General features: G+C 37.2%; 1 protein-coding gene across 5 annotated transcripts in view; it reads left to right on the top strand.

The window, feature by feature from the left end:
• LOC137240648 (uncharacterized) overlaps nucleotides 1-19,490 on the top strand; it is a 169,517-nt gene that overhangs the window by 143,857 nt on the left and 6,170 nt on the right. For 3 of the 5 annotated variants that reach the window (XM_067767158.1, XM_067767161.1, XM_067767160.1), the window contains exons 2-3: nucleotides 17,238-17,892; nucleotides 17,965-18,159. In XM_067767158.1, the coding sequence (XP_067623259.1) occupies nucleotides 17,572-17,892; nucleotides 17,965-18,159 (516 nt within the window). In that variant the 5' untranslated portion in view covers nucleotides 17,238-17,571. Of the gene's footprint in view, nucleotides 1-8,729; nucleotides 8,743-12,443; nucleotides 12,612-17,237; nucleotides 17,893-17,964; nucleotides 18,160-19,490 lie in introns of those variants that run through there. The other 2 variants (XM_067767162.1, XM_067767159.1) reach the window with 2 other exon arrangements.

The following is a 19,490-nucleotide window of genomic DNA, read 5'->3' as shown; positions in this document are numbered from 1 at the left end:
CAATGCAATCGATTATTGGTGCCGTTAAGGTCGTAACCGTATCGTAGCCAACCAACTGGTTTTTGGTTTACCATCGTAACGATAAACAGCTGATTACATTAGGGATACGACTACAGCGATACGACAAACGGCACCAATGACTACAGCTTTAGATTCAAAACTAGAAATATGCGTAGACCAACTTAGATTTTGGTCAACAGAAACACCCTGGTATAGAAAAACGCTTACTTTTTCGATTGTGAAATACGCATCGCAGCACTTTATTTCCGCATTGAAAGTTGTATCAGAACACGATAAACTATTTAGTGCAAAACGCTTGCAATCAGTGGCATGGAACACAATTCCAATATCAGGTGTTATTTTTGGATGTAGGTTGAAGTACATCATATGCGTTTTTTTGCTGACAGTAAGCTTATGTGAAGCAAACCACAACCTTAGCAAATGTACGTCATTATTGATGCCTGCTACCAAATCCAGTTGGTTCGATGAACCATAGGCAATAGCAAGGTCATCTGCGAAGGTGGTAATTTTCCCAGACAAAGACAGTGAAAAAATTGAGTTCAAGTATACCAAAAATAGTAACGGACCTAAAACAGATCCCTGAGGCACTCCTAAGTTAATCATAACAGGATTACTTGAACTGCTTCCAAGCTTCACTTTCTGCACTCTTCCTGACAAGTAACATTTAAACGAACTATATATAAAGCCACGGAAGCCCGCGCAAGTTCTTTTTTTTTTGTCTAATACTACATTTGACAAGTTTCTCAAAAACTTTTGAAATTGCAGGAAGTAAAGAAATCGGTCTGTAATTGTTTACATCTGTTTTGATTCCTTTTTTAAACAATGGAATAACAGTAGCACATTTCAAATCGTCAGGTAAAGATCCAGACCAAATACTTCTATTAAAAAGATGAGTTAATATATCAATTAAATTTAATGCCACACGTTTTAAAACTTGATTAGAGATTCCGTCATGCCCACATGAACTGGAGTTACTTAATACATTAATGACCTTCAAAACTTCAAGGCCGGTAAAAGGCTCAAAGAAAAAACTGTTGTCTGAGTTAGACAAAACAGATCTCAGCGTTGAAAATTCGGATGAAGATGCTGAAGCTTGACTTTTCCCGACTGATACAAAGTGATTATTCAAAATATTTGCCACTGCTGTAGGGTTAGAATAACTCTCGACACCATTACATAAAGCAATCCAAGTATCAGTTGTTTTACACTTACGATTCAGAAGTCTATTGATGACACTCCATTCTTTTTTCGGGTTGCCATACGAGGACCTGAACTCTTTACGATAATAGCTATCACGCTCCAAGGGAACTTCCTTTCTCAATTCCTTACATAACTTCTTATATCGGCTTCGAAGTTTTGCATTGAACGGGCGTTGGCTGCACTTATTCCCAAGCTTATTTTTTAAGCGTATCTTATTTACTAATTCCTTGCTAATCCTTCTTATTTATTAATTCCTTGCTATTCTTTAAAAATAGTCTTATATATTATTTCTAATTGCTGTTTTTATGTACAGGTCCCTTTTTCGCTCCTATATGGAACCCAAATCTATAAATAAAGTTTTGGTTGAAAAGATTGGGATTCGAGCTATTGGCGAGCTTTCGGCATTATTAGTCGTAGTGATTTTGTTTAGCTATATTTTATTAAAATAATTTGTTAAAAATAAACGATTGTGAGCACACAAAGAAATCTATTTGTAATATGGCACTATTGTAAATATTTGAGTAGAACTGACACTGCATTACCGGCAGTTGCTAACATTCGCCAGATTGATAGAGCAGCTGATTTCTGTTGATATTTGATATGAGACTTTTATATTTGTTGCGCAAGATGCGCACGGATCCGGCTCGTAATATAATATTGTGTATTCATAAATTATTTTTTTCCGAACACTGCTTAATAATTCCAAAATAATATCAAAAGAAAACCGAAATCGTTCGAAATTACTCTGGAATGATCCAAAGATTATTCAAAAACGATTTCAAAATAGTCCCGAAATAATCCCGAAGTAACTGCGCAAATAATCCAAAAATGTTTTCTAACATATTCACAATTGATCACGAAATAGTACTTAAAACAATTCCGAAGTGATCTCAATATAGTCGCGGAGTGATCCCTACATTACTACAAAATTCTCGAAATGGTCCGAATAGTATCCCCGAACAGTCCATAAGTTATCTTCAGTTGGTCCTGGAAATAGTCCCTGCATGATCCCAAAAATATACAATCGGGAAGTAGTATAACAACCATTTCGATGGCAAAATAACAGTTTTATAAAAACCTTGGGCAATAAATCGCACTAAACGATCTTAGTGATAGTGAGAAAACATTTGAAAATAAAAATTAATCACTGAGAAAGATCGAAAAATTTCAAATCTCACTGAGAAAGCGCTTTTTCGTTCTTGGATATCGGTTGTTATTGATGTTAAACCGAATTGATTTTTCTGGTTAACCGTTAAATGCAGTCACTGTTTTTAATACCTTTTGTTGTTTTATTTTATTGTTGTTGGTGTAGTGGTTTTTCATTTCCTTCTTATAAAACGTGAATTGCCTTCACCAATATCACACACAATGGCCCCTTGAAAGTGTTATTTGCTTTGCATACTATTAGGCGCTCGTACATACACATACACACTTGCACACGTAATAAATTTGCTCAATACGAATTTATGTTTGCAAGAATGGATATTGGCATTGATGTCGCACCGGTGCATGAATATTAGACTGGGTCGGTCCACATGCGAAAAGAAAAGATAGCGTTGCAAAGACCTCGGAAGAAGCAATTTTTTATTTTTTCATAACTACGAGTTAATTTGCTATTATCGGCTTATTATCGAAAGCGAAATTATCATCGAGCTATCGGTTTTTTATCGGCTTGTTATCACCGAGTCATTGGCTTCTTATTGGTTTTTATCGTCTTGTTATCAATGAGTTACGGATGTTCTCATCGATTTTATATTGAAGTTTTAATCGGTATTTTTATTTCATAACAAACCGATTAAGGCATCGATAAAAATGGACAACTTTTCCATAACAAAACGAGAACTTTTCGAAAATAAATCAATCCGATAATTAATTGATAAAACTTCAGTTACAAATCGATAACTTTTCGATGATATATCGATATATTTTTGCTATTTTATAGATGACTCTTCCTAAAATAATCAAAAACTTTTGCCAACAAACCAATATCTGGTGAATAAGAAATCGGTTACCTTTGTTAAACATGCGCGGTTCCAGGGGGGGTGGGGGGGGGGGGACTTTTTTTGTATTGACTGTAATGAAGTATATAATACAAATCATTCAAGGTTCGAATCGAGCTCAAGGCCAGAACAATAATTTTTTTCTAATGATAATTATTGTTATTTTTTAATTTTTCTAAATTTGAAAAATTGAATTTTGTTTTTGGAATAGTAAGTAGAAAATTTTTCAGACAAACTGCCATAGCTGCGCAGATAGATCCATTTCGAAGGGTGCTAAGCCTTCATCATCAGTACGCTTTAGGCATGCTGCGCTAACCATTTAGCTATACAGCGGTGGTTTGTTTGACTGGCAAATTTGCTACTTCTATTCCTTTTTACCAACTATATTTATTCAGTGTTGCGCCATCTGGTGCAAAGCACTGATAATGCTGGATTTTTGTTTATTGTCAATTACTTTGTTTGACATTCCCAAGTGCTCATGGTTTATTAACAATTGTTTTTGTTTTTATCGGCCTATTGATAAATCATTCAAGGTTCGAATCGAGCTCAAGGCCAGAACAATAATTTTTTTCTAATGATAATTATTGTTATTTTTTAATTTTTCTAAATTTGAAAAATTGAATTTTGTTTTTGGAATAGTAAGTAGAAAATTTTTCAGACAAACTGCCATAGCTGCGCAGATAGATCCATTTCGAAGGGTGCTAAGCCTTCATCATCAGTACGCTTTAGGCATGCTGCGCTAACCATTTAGCTATACAGCGGTGGTTTGTTTGACTGGCAAATTTGCTACTTCTATTCCTTTTTACCAACTATATTTATTCAGTGTTGCGCCATCTGGTGCAAAGCACTGATAATGCTGGATTTTTGTTTATTGTCAATTACTTTGTTTGACATTCCCAAGTGCTCATGGTTTATTAACAATTGTTTTTGTTTTTATCGGCCTATTGATAAATCATTCAAGGTTCGAATCGAGCTCAAGGCCAGAACAATAATTTTTTTCTAATGATAATTATTGTTATTTTTTAATTTTTCTAAATTTGAAAAATTGAATTTTGTTTTTGGAATAGTAAGTAGAAAATTTTTCAGACAAACTGCCATAGCTGCGCAGATAGATCCATTTCGAAGGGTGCTAAGCCTTCATCATCAGTACGCTTTAGGCATGCTGCGCTAACCATTTAGCTATACAGCGGTGGTTTGTTTGACTGGCAAATTTGCTACTTCTATTCCTTTTTACCAACTATATTTATTCAGTGTTGCGCCATCTGGTGCAAAGCACTGATAATGCTGGATTTTTGTTTATTGTCAATTACTTTGTTTGACATTCCCAAGTGCTCATGGTTTATTAACAATTGTTTTTGTTTTTATCGGCCTATTGATAAATCATTCAAGGTTCGAATCGAGCTCAAGGCCAGAACAATAATTTTTTTCTAATGATAATTATTGTTATTTTTTAATTTTTCTAAATTTGAAAAATTGAATTTTGTTTTTGGAATAGTAAGTAGAAAATTTTTCAGACAAACTGCCATAGCTGCGCAGATAGATCCATTTCGAAGGGTGCTAAGCCTTCATCATCAGTACGCTTTAGGCATGCTGGGCTAACCATTTAGCTATACAGCGGTGGTTTGTTTGACTGGCAAATTTGCTACTTCTATTCCTTTTTACCAACTATATTTATTCAGTGTTGCGCCATCTGGTGCAAAGCACTGATAATGCTGGATTTTTGTTTATTGTCAATTACTTTGTTTGACATTCCCAAGTGCTCATGGTTTATTAACAATTGTTTTTGTTTTTATCGGCCTATTGATAAATCATTCAAGGTTCGAATCGAGCTCAAGGCCAGAACAATAATTTTTTTCTAATGATAATTATTGTTATTTTTTAATTTTTCTAAATTTGAAAAATTGAATTTTGTTTTTGGAATAGTAAGTAGAAAATTTTTCAGACAAACTGCCATAGCTGCGCAGATAGATCCATTTCGAAGGGTGCTAAGCCTTCATCATCAGTACGCTTTAGGCATGCTGCGCTAACCATTTAGCTATACAGCGGTGGTTTGTTTGACTGGCAAATTTGCTACTTCTATTCCTTTTTACCAACTATATTTATTCAGTGTTGCGCCATCTGGTGCAAAGCACTGATAATGCTGGATTTTTGTTTATTGTCAATTACTTTGTTTGACATTCCCAAGTGCTCATGGTTTATTAACAATTGTTTTTGTTTTTATCGGCCTATTGATAAATCATTCAAGGTTCGAATCGAGCTCAAGGCCAGAACAATAATTTTTTTCTAATGATAATTATTGTTATTTTTTAATTTTTCTAAATTTGAAAAATTGAATTTTGTTTTTGGAATAGTAAGTAGAAAATTTTTCAGACAAACTGCCATAGCTGCGCAGATAGATCCATTTCGAAGGGTGCTAAGCCTTCATCATCAGTACGCTTTAGGCATGCTGCGCTAACCATTTAGCTATACAGCGGTGGTTTGTTTGACTGGCAAATTTGCTACTTCTATTCCTTTTTACCAACTATATAAATTTGCCAGTCAAACAAACCACCGCTGTATAGCTAAATGGTTAGCGCAGCATGCCTAAAGCGTACTGATGATGAAGGCTTAGCACCCTTCGAAATGGATCTATCTGCGCAGCTATGGCAGTTTGTCTGAAAAATTTTCTACTTACTATTCCAAAAACAAAATTCAATTTTTCAAATTTAGAAAAATTAAAAAATAACAATAATTATCATTAGAAAAAAATTATTGTTCTGGCCTTGAGCTCGATTCGAACCTTGAATGATTTATCAATAGGCCGATAAAAACAAAAACAATTGTTAATAAACCATGAGCACTTGGGAATGTCAAACAAAGTAATTGACAATAAACAAAAATCCAGCATTATCAGTGCTTTGCACCAGATGGCGCAACACTGAATAAATATAGTTGGTAAAAAGGAATAGAAGTAGCAAATTTGCCAGTCAAACAAACCACCGCTGTATAGCTAAATGGTTAGCGCAGCATGCCTAAAGCGTACTGATGATGAAGGCTTAGCACCCTTCGAAATGGATCTATCTGCGCAGCTATGGCAGTTTGTCTGAAAAATTTTCTACTTACTATTCCAAAAACAAAATTCAATTTTTCAAATTTAGAAAAATTAAAAAATAACAATAATTATCATTAGAAAAAAATTATTGTTCTGGCCTTGAGCTCGATTCGAACCTTGAATGATTTATCAATAGGCCGATAAAAACAAAAACAATTGTTAATAAACCATGAGCACTTGGGAATGTCAAACAAAGTAATTGACAATAAACAAAAATCCAGCATTATCAGTGCTTTGCACCAGATGGCGCAACACTGAATAAATATAGTTGGTAAAAAGGAATAGAAGTAGCAAATTTGCCAGTCAAACAAACCACCGCTGTATAGCTAAATGGTTAGCGCAGCATGCCTAAAGCGTACTGATGATGAAGGCTTAGCACCCTTCGAAATGGATCTATCTGCGCAGCTATGGCAGTTTGTCTGAAAAATTTTCTACTTACTATTCCAAAAACAAAATTCAATTTTTCAAATTTAGAAAAATTAAAAAATAACAATAATTATCATTAGAAAAAAATTATTGTTCTGGCCTTGAGCTCGATTCGAACCTTGAATGATTTATCAATAGGCCGATAAAAACAAAAACAATTGTTAATAAACCATGAGCACTTGGGAATGTCAAACAAAGTAATTGACAATAAACAAAAATCCAGCATTATCAGTGCTTTGCACCAGATGGCGCAACACTGAATAAATATAGTTGGTAAAAAGGAATAGAAGTAGCAAATTTGCCAGTCAAACAAACCACCGCTGTATAGCTAAATGGTTAGCGCAGCATGCCTAAAGCGTACTGATGATGAAGGCTTAGCACCCTTCGAAATGGATCTATCTGCGCAGCTATGACAGTTTGTCTGAAAAATTTTCTACTTACTATTCCAAAAACAAAATTCAATTTTTCAAATTTAGAAAAATTAAAAAATAACAATAATTATCATTAGAAAAAAATTATTGTTCTGGCCTTGAGCTCGATTCGAACCTTGAATGATTTATCAATAGGCCGATAAAAACAAAAACAATTGTTAATAAACCATGAGCACTTGGGAATGTCAAACAAAGTAATTGACAATAAACAAAAATCCAGCATTATCAGTGCTTTGCACCAGATGGCGCAACACTGAATAAATATAGTTGGTAAAAAGGAATAGAAGTAGCAAATTTGCCAGTCAAACAAACCACCGCTGTATAGCTAAATGGTTAGCGCAGCATGCCTAAAGCGTACTGATGATGAAGGCTTAGCACCCTTCGAAATGGATCTATCTGCGCAGCTATGGCAGTTTGTCTGAAAAATTTTCTACTTACTATTCCAAAAACAAAATTCAATTTTTCAAATTTAGAAAAATTAAAAAATAACAATAATTATCATTAGAAAAAAAAATTATTGTTCTGGCCTTGAGCTCGATTCGAACCTTGAATGATTTATCAATAGGCCGATAAAAACAAAAACAATTTATAATACAAATCTACATAGTAGTTTCTTATCACACAACGGATTTTCACTAATTTTTAATTTTTCTTGCTCTTTTACGTTATTATTACATATATTTAAAAAACAAGTTCCCCCCCCCCCCCCCCCCCCCCCCCACCCCCTAGAACGTAAAAAAGCAAGAAAAATTAAAAATTAGTAAAAATCCGTTGTGTGATAAGAAACTACTATGTAGATTTGTATTATATACTTCATTACAGTCAATACAAAAAAAGTCCCTCCCCCCCCCCCCTGGAACCGCGCATGTGTTAACGATAGATGGCTTATAATACTTCGATAACAAACCATTAAGACTTCGATAACAAATTGATAACACACCGTCCGGATTCACCTGTGGTTCGGTTTTGGCTCCGGTTTTGACTTCTTATCTTTTATTTATTGTACCCTACATTTCTTCTTTCCATACCTTTCTCGACTGTTTCTTTCGATTCTTTGCCGTCGCAAACATGACGATAACCATAAGCATCGTTATTATCATCATCGACATGACTATCGAAATCGCTATTATACTGCTTTTTTCTTCCTTTCTTCTTTACACTTCCTTCTCTTTGTCGTTTTAAATACCCATTTATATGATCTATTTGTTCTTCAGACTTCGTCAATTTCCATTAACTAATTTGCTATCGCATTTCGCTACATTACGCTGCAGTGTAGAGACTACACTTACACTTGCGCCTTACACTTACGAGAGACCCCCCCCCCCCCTACTAAACATCAAGTTTAGTTATTTTTGACCCAGCCTAATATGCATCCTATACGTTATATGTATCGAAGGATTATAATATGATTCGCTAATAACCCTGTAGGAAATTACGCATGATTGTAATCCGGCAGGGTTAAACCAGCAAAAAAAAGAGAATTCGGCTATGAATCCTTCTCGGACAACTTTAATGCTGTGAAACATGCGATTGTGATTTTCAAATCGAAGTAATTCATACCGGTGATCAGACTGTAAGTAGACTTAAGGGTTAGTAAATTTAAATGTGTCTCCGATTATCTTTATAAAAGCAAAAGAGTATATCTTATTTACTGAGTTGTGGCCTTACGCGTTTTGATGACTTGGCATCATCTTCAGGGAGTCAAGTTTTAATGACATGACAACCAACAATTTAACAATATTTGCACACTTATAATAATTTTTTGAAATTGCATTAATGATGACACATTGGCTTTATTGTTGTTGTAGCGATAAGGTTACTCCCCGAACATTGGCTTTATTCTTAATAGGTTGCATACCTCGGGGCATCCAACAGACCAACTCAGGGGTCACTCAACAAAGACTGCCCCACTCCATAAGATGGCGTCTACCTTCAGAACAAATTGATTGCTCTGGCTGCATTCGGGGACAAAAGATGTCTTTCTAATAATGTTCGCATGCAAGCAAAAAAAATGTCTCTATGTCCTTGGTTTCGACGATCGTTTTGAAAACTTAATATGGTCTTAAGAGACCGGAAGTCTTAAACTGCAGCTGTGAATGATTGAATTTAACCTGAGTGGTAGAAAGTTAAGAATATATCCGAGGAGAGGGACTCCAGAGGGCGGTGTCCTTTCCCTACTAAGCCGGCTCATCTTTACAGCCAGCATACTCCGAAAACGCAACAGAATTGTGCCTAAAATAGTGGCCTTCGCTGTGGATGTTGTTCACTTAAGAAGCAGTGTAACTAGGCGGAGACGCCAGGACTTATTAACCCTTAACCCTTAACTTATTACCGTTAACCCTTTAAATACAGTACTCTTATGACTGCTCTTTAACACAAGGACGAATATTTTCAGTTTTGATATTCAGGTCACCAATTAAGTCTGCTTAGTGCAAAATACTTAGAAGTGCTTCTGACCCCTATGCCGAACTGGAGAATAAACATAGAGTACGAGCTGAGACGGGCTTACAAAACTATCCAAAAAAAAAAAAACCATGCGGTCTGAGGCAGGAGATGTCTGCTAAATACCAAATACTTAAAAGTGCTTATGACACATATAATGTCAAAGACGATTAGTTAATCGATTTTAACATATGCAGCACTGGTTTGGTGGAAGTCAGTCAGCGCGAACTCCAAGAAGAATATGCTAGAGAAAGTGCAATGATCTGGCTGTGGTGCTATCGTAGTGGCAATTAGATCAGAATAAGCAACGATCGAACTCTCTATCAAGAAAACTGTATCTCAAGGTGTCCTTAGGCCTCGGGACTTACGCCTTTGCCCCTAAGCTTCGGAAGATGGGCCGGGAACTATAGCAACCTCTTTCTACTTTCGAGAGACAACCATGTTTTATGAAAATTTCTAGAATGCTTTTATGTTAATTGTGCTTCACTTGAGTCTTAGATAGTTAGACTGGAACACTTTAACTACACCACGATGACATCATAACTGGATAAAAAAGATCCCTGTAACGATGTATCCCATAGCAAGGTGACTGTTTGAGCTCGCGGATCATTTAGAATAATCGTTAAATCTCCTTGGTCAATGTATGGAATGGACAAGAATTTGGCGAGTGACATTTGGTTTTTCTGACGAAGGAAGATCGCATCGATGGGACTCATGACGCCTCTCAACTCTGGCTTTTTTCTTCAAGTGAGGTCAATTATTTTATTACGCTCCTCCACATACTAAAATTCTAATAAGTTTTGAATTACAGTTAAGTTTTATTGTTTTTGCTATATTTTCGTTTAGTCAGATGAAAAGAGAAATTTGTTTAATTAAAATTTTCGAATACGTCGCTCCTTTTCCTATATTTTAGTCCCGTTCTATCGAAAAATCGGATAAAAAACTAACTCAATGGAGATGAAAAAAATTTATTCAACTAAAAGTTTAGAGAAAATCTGCGGCTCTACTTTTCGTAATTCTGGTTTAATTTCAGAACAAGCTGGGCTGGTGAAGATTCATTTGTAGTAGGAAGAATATATTCAACTAAACGTCTAACCCATTCTGCGAAAGTTTTTATTTTTTAGCTAATCTTAAATTATTGCCTACGGTTATATTATTATTTATTTATTTTTTTTTTTTCAGAAATGGTCATATGAACAAAACGCAATTTCCTAAATGACCATAATTAAGAAAGGTCACAAATTCAATTGACCTAATGATAATATAAACATAAAACCAAATGATCTTATGGCCATTTGCATTGTTCATAATGTCAATTGCAGCGATTACCAAATTGAGAATGTGTTAGTATACACGAACACGTGGCGAGTACGAATGCAAAATCTAATATTTATTTAAAGCCCCGACACATAAGCACTTTTTCATATAGATGAGTTTAACACAAGCTTATGCATTATGAGTAGAATGCACGTATTTTTATGGAGAACGGTAGAAAGAGCGACACTGGCGCCATCTGATATTGAAAAGTAGCCATCTCCCAAATTTTGTTACAAGCAAAGCATAAGAAGAAGAATGTGACATTTGTTTTGGTTAAGGGTGTTGACACACTTTGCAAGTGAAATTATTTTTCCCACTGGTTGGTAAATTTTCTAACATTTTTCGCAAGTAAAAACTGTAATATAGCAATCGAATACGACACAAAATATGTTAGCAAGTATTTTTGTTGTATAGGGAGAATGTTTACAACAATGCTTCGCAAAATTTTCTATGTGAATGGGCAAGGCGTAATAAACTTCAATTGCCAAGTCTGAAGTTCCTTCATATTTACAAACGCAACATCTTGGTTGATCCCTGTAAAAATCGCGAGTACTCCATGCATGCATGTATGGAGTACTCGGTATGGACCAACCATTTTGCATTATTGAATAGTGGAGTTATTTATTCAACAGTTTAGTGATTCGAACGTTAGTAAAAGGTTGAAAATAAGAGGAATTGCGACACTTCCTTATTGTACGGACGTCGAAATCAAACTAAATGTGTTTGGTCGTTGATTTTGACGAAGTAGTTATTATTCTTTCGCTCGTCGTATACCTATATGGCCGCTTAGCAGGTGCTAACTCATGCCCAGCCATGGTCAATTGACATTTTAGCCGGTAAAGAAAACCATTGAGCATCTACTGAGCGTTTGCTTAGTGCACTGTGACTGTAGTCAGCCTTTTCTGAGACCCCCCAATGAACTCTAGGATAAGCATGATATATTCAATGAACTGAAATTATGGTCTCAACTTTTTTTCGCATTTGTTAGGATTGTCATGCATTTCTCGATGGGTATTTCATACACATGACACCCTATCATCATATTTATGTACTACATGTGTATGTACTCGTCTATTCAAATAAATATGACATGTATGTTCGTGTTGGATGCATTCAATATGAAATCAATTATGCTCATCTGCATATAAACTGGTTTAACGTTAAACCCCCTTTTAATTCCGGTCAAACCACCCATTTGTGCACATCTGCATCCGGCGCATCGTACTACTAAATTTGTCAATTGAAGTGCATAAAAGCCTAGTTATTATTTTTTTTTTTTTCAGATCTCTTAATATGCAACTCCTTCAAGCGCCTATTCAACTCAGACTGACTGAGCTGAATACTTTGGGCTCGTGAATTTGTGGGTTTAGGCTGGTTTGGTTGGGTTAGTTGGTTTTCTGTATCCATTAAGATAGTAGTTGCACCTCGGGTATAATATGCAGATATATTATTGCATTGTTGCATAGTCATTATTGTTGTCGCACAAGTCACATGTACACTTAACGATATAACGGTAATATGCATAAGCTGCATTCTAAGTTGACTTGGCCGTATTATAGTACACTTCTCTCGGTGTGTGTACATACATACCTCGTTAGTTATTTATGAACTCGATTTGTGTGTAAAGAAAACATTTTGTAAAGGTTGATGGCGTACTCTTAAGTTTTGGAAAAACGTGTTGCGGTAAATAGTTTAAAAAACATTTTTAATAATATCAATATATATGGATGTATGAAAGTATGTATGTATGTATGTTCAAAGGCTTTTATGGTGACATATAAATTATTTGGGGACTTCTTGGAGTGAAATGTTAACAAGTGAAATCAACCTTGAACTCTTTACATCAGTGGTGCACAAAACCAGCAGAGCTTCGAATACAGACGCAACATTTTTTGTAGTTTTAGTTTAGTTTGTTTTAATAAAATATAGCTAAACAAAAGCACTTCGACCAAAATTGCCCAAAGCTCGCTAATAGCCCGAATCTCTATCATTACAACGAAAACTTTATTTATAGATTTGGATTCCAAATAAGAGCGAAAAAGGGACCCGAACATAAAAACAGCAATCAGAAATTATATATATAATGATTAGGATAATTGTGGAAAAAAATTTAGTATAGAATTTACTCATGAAATGTTTACTGCTTGAGATATAGAAGTTTAATACCTAGGAGTTGTCTTGGACATCATACCATACTCATTTCATGGATCACTCCAAGGCTAGGCTAGGTTGAACTGAACAGAAGTTTTCTCAACTACCAAACTGAAAGCCATTAACAAAACCCAGGGCCTATGTTATAAAATAACTCTGTCTTCATTACAAATACTAGAAGCTTTGTAAGACCTATGCCATGGCTCCAAACTAAATGGCAATGTGGGTAGTGGTATTTACTATTTACTAAGAGGATCTTTCACTTTGCTTAAGTTTAAGGTTTCCGAGCCATTGAAGCGTCGTCGCTTAACCAAAAGGCATCTCTGTGTGTAACAGTGGCGACATGGTTTACAGTTTATAACAAGAATATTCTTTGAATAGAGCAAGACAAGACAGATGAGAAACATTGCCATGCTGCAGTGCGAACATATACTGCCTCGCTTCCGTTTTTACCCACAAATTGAATGCCAGATCATCACCATCATTAATAGGCGCTTAAACACTTAGGAGAGTTTGGAGTATCAAGTAAGCTAGCGATAACTGGCCCCAGTTGGTAGCACATTAAGGGAAGTCAAATATTCCTCACCTTCCTTCTTCTTCTGCTTGTATCGATAAAGAGTCCCGAAGGTTTTGTGGGGGTTTATCGTTGTTGATGGTCCTTTGCCGGTTATTGATCCGGTAAGTTCCGTAAAATAGTACTATTAAGGTCCTAGCCCGACTACCGTGGAAACGTTTTTATATGACCACGTTGAACCTTCTAGGTCATCCAACCCCACCCCCCCCCCTCTCCCTACCCGTGACGTTTTTGGGCTCGTCTGTTAATAAACAGGATTCGCAATAGGTAGGTGAGATTGAAAATTCGGTTGTAGAAGCTACAAAGCTGCGTTGGCAACCATTCGAAGGTGTTGCGCTACAGAGCCCCTGTACCTTTTGCTTCCACCCTAGTGGAGGTCCAAGCTTCCTCTCCTTCCAAAAACAGGTGTAGATAAAATTACCTTCCTGACCAGAGCGTCATCGTAACCATTTAAAATTTGGGAATTTTATTAGCAGCACTACCTTCATATCAAGATAAAGCTCGTACTCCTCCGATACTTGCCGTCGGCATCACTGATAGTACCATAAATCTTCCGGAGAACTGTTCTGTCGAACATTTCAAGGGCCATCTCACTTTCTATCAACACCTTCCATGATTCGGTAGTCATACATTAGGACAGGTATGATGAGCGACTTGTAGAGCCGTTCGTCACGAGAGGACTTAATTTCTCAATTGCCTACTCAGTCCAAAATAGCACCTGTGGACAAAAGTTATTCTCCGTTTGATTAATAAGCCGATACGTTTCCGCTGGTAATGCTGTTTGCAAGATAGACGAATCCATCACAGTCGCGTATTTAGGTCCGTCAACAGGGTTGCCAAGCTTGAGTGTGCCGATTTTTTTAATGATCGTTTTTAGAATCATATCGATATCATTTAAGGATTACACCGAGGTGGTTCCAAAATAATTTCGGAAGTATTTTGGAATGATTTTCGGGACAACTTCGAGGCTATTTTTTACCATTTTCAGGATGTGCTCAGGACTATTTCTAAATAATTTTTTAAACTATTTCCGAAATGTTTTGGGATTGGGTTCGGGATCTTTTGGTTTTCAATACTGTTTCGGGAATATATATGCACCGTTTTGGAATTCTTCAAGTTATTTCTTGAGCCCTAGTTCAAGATTTTTCAGGACTATTTTAGAATCTTCCGATAACTTCGGGACAACTTTCGCATCAGTTTAAGAATCTTTTCGGGAGTCTTGATGTAAACATCGGGATTGCCATCATTGTGGACTGTTTTCTGGATCGATTCAGGATAAATTCGGAACTATTTCGCACTGTTTCGGGACTATACTCATTTCAAGACTATTTCGGGAATGTGTTTATAATCATTTTGTGACTATTTCAAGTTAAATTCAAGACTTTTAGAGTTCTTTTCATTATTGCTTTAAGGACCTTTTAGAGGCTATTTCAAGATTATTAGACTGTGTCAGGACAATTTAGTGATTGTTTTCGGATCCTTTCGGACCAGTTTCTTCGTTGTTTTCGTTGTAATATCAACGGATGAATTTCGTAACCGTCTCGAAATTGCCTCCTTAGAATTTCAAGGTTGTTTTCGAGGTTATTTTTGTTCCTTTTGAAACCGAAAACTCAAGGGGCAATTGGTAACTTCCTTCGAAAAATTTAGTCCTATATATCCTTCGAGACTATTACCTATCTGTACATACAAACATCCAAACTTTGGCATTACTAATATATAGCTCATGTTATATTTCCGTCTAAACCTTTTTTTTAGAGTGGGCAGTTTTCAGCTTAATTAAAGGATCTTTTCGAGACTATCTCCTGATCGCTCTTGACTTTCTTTGGATGATTAGATTATAGCTGTTTCGGTACTATTTCTAGATATTTTACACATTCTTTTTCTGGGGTTTTCTTTAGGCTTGACTATTTCAGAATGATTTCAGGACTTTCGCCGGTTTGTTCTGGAATTGTTTCCTGAATAAATTTGGAATATTTTGAGATCATTGTGGGTTTATCTCCGGACTATTTGATGATTGTTTGCGTAATAATTTCGGAATATTTCAAGTTTATGTCCTGTCCAGTTCCGTGACACTGTTTTCAGGATCATATCGGGACCATATCGCCCGGACGCCGAAGACCCGAGCCATTTTGATGCATATTTGTCCTGTAACAAATTGATACTGTTTTAGTATGGCTAGTCGGTACTTAGTTTGTTGAACCGCTTGGTGCGGCCGATGAACCTGCTCATTTCTTTTACAGAGCATTTAGCTATTTCTTTAAGTTCCGGAGTTATATACCTGCCCATAGTTAGAAACCCAGTATATGATAGAGCTGGGCATTCATACAGGTGGTGCGCAACTGTTTCTTTATTGCTCCCCTCGCCGCAGCTCCTGAAAATTCTGATAAAAGGGATCCTTACACTCGAGGCGTGCAGGCTAAGCGGCCAGTGTCCCGTGATTGTGGCAGTGATCCAAAAGATTTGTTTCCTCGACCTATTTAGTAGGTACTCTGTTCTCCTACTATCGTAATTCGTCCATGTTTGCTTGGTTATGTTGCAGATGTCGGAGGAATACCAGTATGAGACCGCTAACTCCATGAATCTCGATGTATGTTTCTTTTGATTGATGTAAGTGCACGATGCAACTCGATCATCTCCCCTGCCTCTAGCAGTGCCCCTGACCATGCAAGTTCGTTCACTTTCTCCTTGCCTTCGATGTTCCTGTGACCAGGTACTCATGTAACAGTAATGTTTGCGAATTTCGCTGCGGGTTGAACCGACTTCTTGCAGCTGCTGACGGCCTCAGACGAACTGATCGCGGAGTTAACCGACATGAGCGTTGCTTGGCTATCTGAGTAAATACACACCTGCCCCCCCCCCAACCCTCACCGAGTCCTCCGGCAGAGATGTACACGTCCTTCTTATACCCAGAACTTCCGTTTGGAAGATACTAGCAAAGTTGGGTAGACGGACTGTCCGCAGTCCATTTTGGATCCGTCGCCAATTAATCACACCAACGGAGTTTAAATCGTTTTCCAACTGGTCCTTTCAGCGGAGTGGGGCCGCCCTCTACCTCTGCTTCCATAGGCGTGTTCCGATAGAAACACTTCTTGGCCGGAGCGTCATCTTTCAGTCGCATAACATGGCCTAGTCAGCGTAGCCGCTGCGTTTTAATTCGCTGGACTATGTTGATGTCTGCGTAGAGCTCGTACAGCTCATCGTTAAATCTTCTTCGGTACTCGCCATCGCCAACGCTTAGAGGTCCAAAAATCTTTCGAAGAACTTTTCTCTCGAACACTGTCAGAGCCGCTTCATCAGGTACCTGGTTTAGAAGCACATTAAGTGCGTCAGTTGGACACGGCCTAAGTGCACCTGTTATCCCTCTGAGGGCTTCCGGCCGTACTCTATTCATCCTTTCAATGTTGTACCGTTTTTCCGTGGCCGGCAACCATGCTATAGCTCCTAGTGTTAGTATGGGCCTTCTTCGTGCGGACTGTGCCGCGGGTAAAGGCTAGTTTAAGTAGAACAAGATGTTTGTATGTGCACCTCCAAGTAGTTGCTTAACCCGATTTTATCTAAATAAAATTTTTCCTTTTTATTTGCAGATTTTATCATAAAAATCGTTCATCAAATATATAAACCTTCAACATTGGCTCCAATCTCCCTGTATCAATCAGACTTCAAATATTTGCAGCAGCGTACACACATACAAAATATCCCATCCATCATCTACAAATATATTGTTTTATTGTACAACAACAACTGCCAATGAGAAGCAACAATTGTTCAGAAGTAATACTTTTTAACACTAACAACAACACAAGCAAGTTAATATAAAAACGTTCAAATTGGCGGTTGAAGTGTGGTATTTGGTCATTTTTAAAATCATCATAATTTCGCACAAGATCCGGTGATGTGGGACAACCCCCGGAACGGGAAATGCAACAAACCCAACGTTATATACCGTCTTTATCTGATTTATATGGGACGGACGAGATAGAACTCCTACTGGACGAAATACGCGAATTAGAACCGGTCTGCTGTCAGCTGGATGATGAACAGGATTTTGAAATAGCTGGCAGCAGAGCCGGTGAGCTGTCAATATCCTTAGAATCACCGCTGGGCACGTGCACGTCCTGGGACTCGCACGCCAATTATAAACAGCGCAGCGGCCAAACGCCACTGCCATGGGGTGTAGCCCTACACTGTGATCCGCAACATTTAAAAACGCCTACAGGGATTGTGAGAATTCTTTTGGTGGTAGGTTTGAATTCTTATTAATCCACAAAAATGTCCGTAATACAAATTTTTCACGTGTATATTCTTTTTCAGTTATCATCAGCCGCTTGTCTTGCCTGCGAATGTTCCGCCGGTACAGTACAAGTCGGCCTCTTTTTACTGCCACTCATTGGACGCTTGAGATTAATGGTCTTCTGTGCGATCTTCTCTTTATTAATCACCTGTCTAATGTTATTTTTAGACATTTCACATATAGCACTCATGTTCCCTTTCAATTGGACTAAAGTTGTAAGTAAATTTATGGATATAAAGTAATTTAAAAAAAATGTCAATAAAAAAATAAGTAAGTTCGGGTGTAACCGAACATTACATACTCAGCTGAGAGCTTAGCTGCGTAGGTTTCGTAGAGTTTCGTAGATGGTTTATAAGTGGTTTTTAATTCCATATCACATACGTTTGGGAAATATCGACCAAATTGTAGACCAAGGGTGAGGTTTTTCGAACGTTTTTCCTTCATCCTCTGTCAAATAAGGGAAAATCACCATGTAGAAAAATGAACCTAGGGTAACCCTGGAATATGTTTGTATGCCATGGACAATAAATGAAAGGTATTAATGAGAGTTTTAAAAGAGAGTGGCCCTTAGTTGTATATGTGAAGGCGTTATTGAGACCAAAGTGTGGACTAGGGTGACCCAGAACATCATCTGTCGGGTACCGCTAATTTGTTTATATATGTAATACATCACTGCCGATGGCAACGACTGCACGATACTGGCAACAAGCCCTGGTACTCCAATAGACGAATTAGTTTCCAAAACAATAGTTAACTTCCACTATTTTCAACTCGTGCGGTCTGACACTATCACCGGCCAAGTCCACGACCGACCTGTTTACGACGTGGAAGGAACAGATAACGCAAATATTGACCCTTCATGTCCACGATAGAACGTTACCGACAATCAGTCACCCAAAGATCTTAGGTGTAACGTTCAAGTGCCACGCGTCGCCGGTAGGGACATGATATCGAAAGCAAAGGATTGATTCGATACTCATATCAAGAATCGCTCTACAAGCATCATGCAAGCGATAGTTTCAAATTCAAAAGAGTCAAAGTTTCGATGCTGGATTGACAAGGCATGTGTGCGGATCAATAACGTACCTTGAAATGAGAACTCAAAATATCTTTGGATGAGTAAAATATATTTTGGAATAGGGCTGGCTTCACAAGGAAAGCTCTGAAAGAGCTTCAACTTTGTTAGAAGAGCTGAGTGCGTTTCGGTTCGATTGATGCTCTAGAAACTTTGCGTACCAAGACATCACTTTAACCAGGATTAACATAGAGCGCTTTGTTGCATTGCTTCGCCTGATAGATGAGTTGAATGAATGGCCGTATATGTATCTTGCTACACAAAGCTCGTGGGATAAGAAGCGAGGCAAAATGTTAAGATATTCTTAACTTATGGCGCCGTCATTCGCGAAGTAACGCGGTTCTATGTAAATCCGTCTCAGGAATGATCAATTGCAGCTTTTTGGAAGTAAATTAATTCCAAGTTCTTCTACATATAATAATTGACAGGCAGCCAAGAGTACTTTAGTAAACATAGCTAAAGAGTGATGTG

The sequence above is a fragment of the Eurosta solidaginis genome, chromosome 2 (assembly GCF_040869045.1).
Source record: "Eurosta solidaginis isolate ZX-2024a chromosome 2, ASM4086904v1, whole genome shotgun sequence".
Taxonomy (NCBI): Eukaryota; Metazoa; Arthropoda; class Insecta; order Diptera; family Tephritidae; genus Eurosta; species Eurosta solidaginis.
This window is presented reverse-complemented; position numbering and strand designations above follow the sequence as displayed.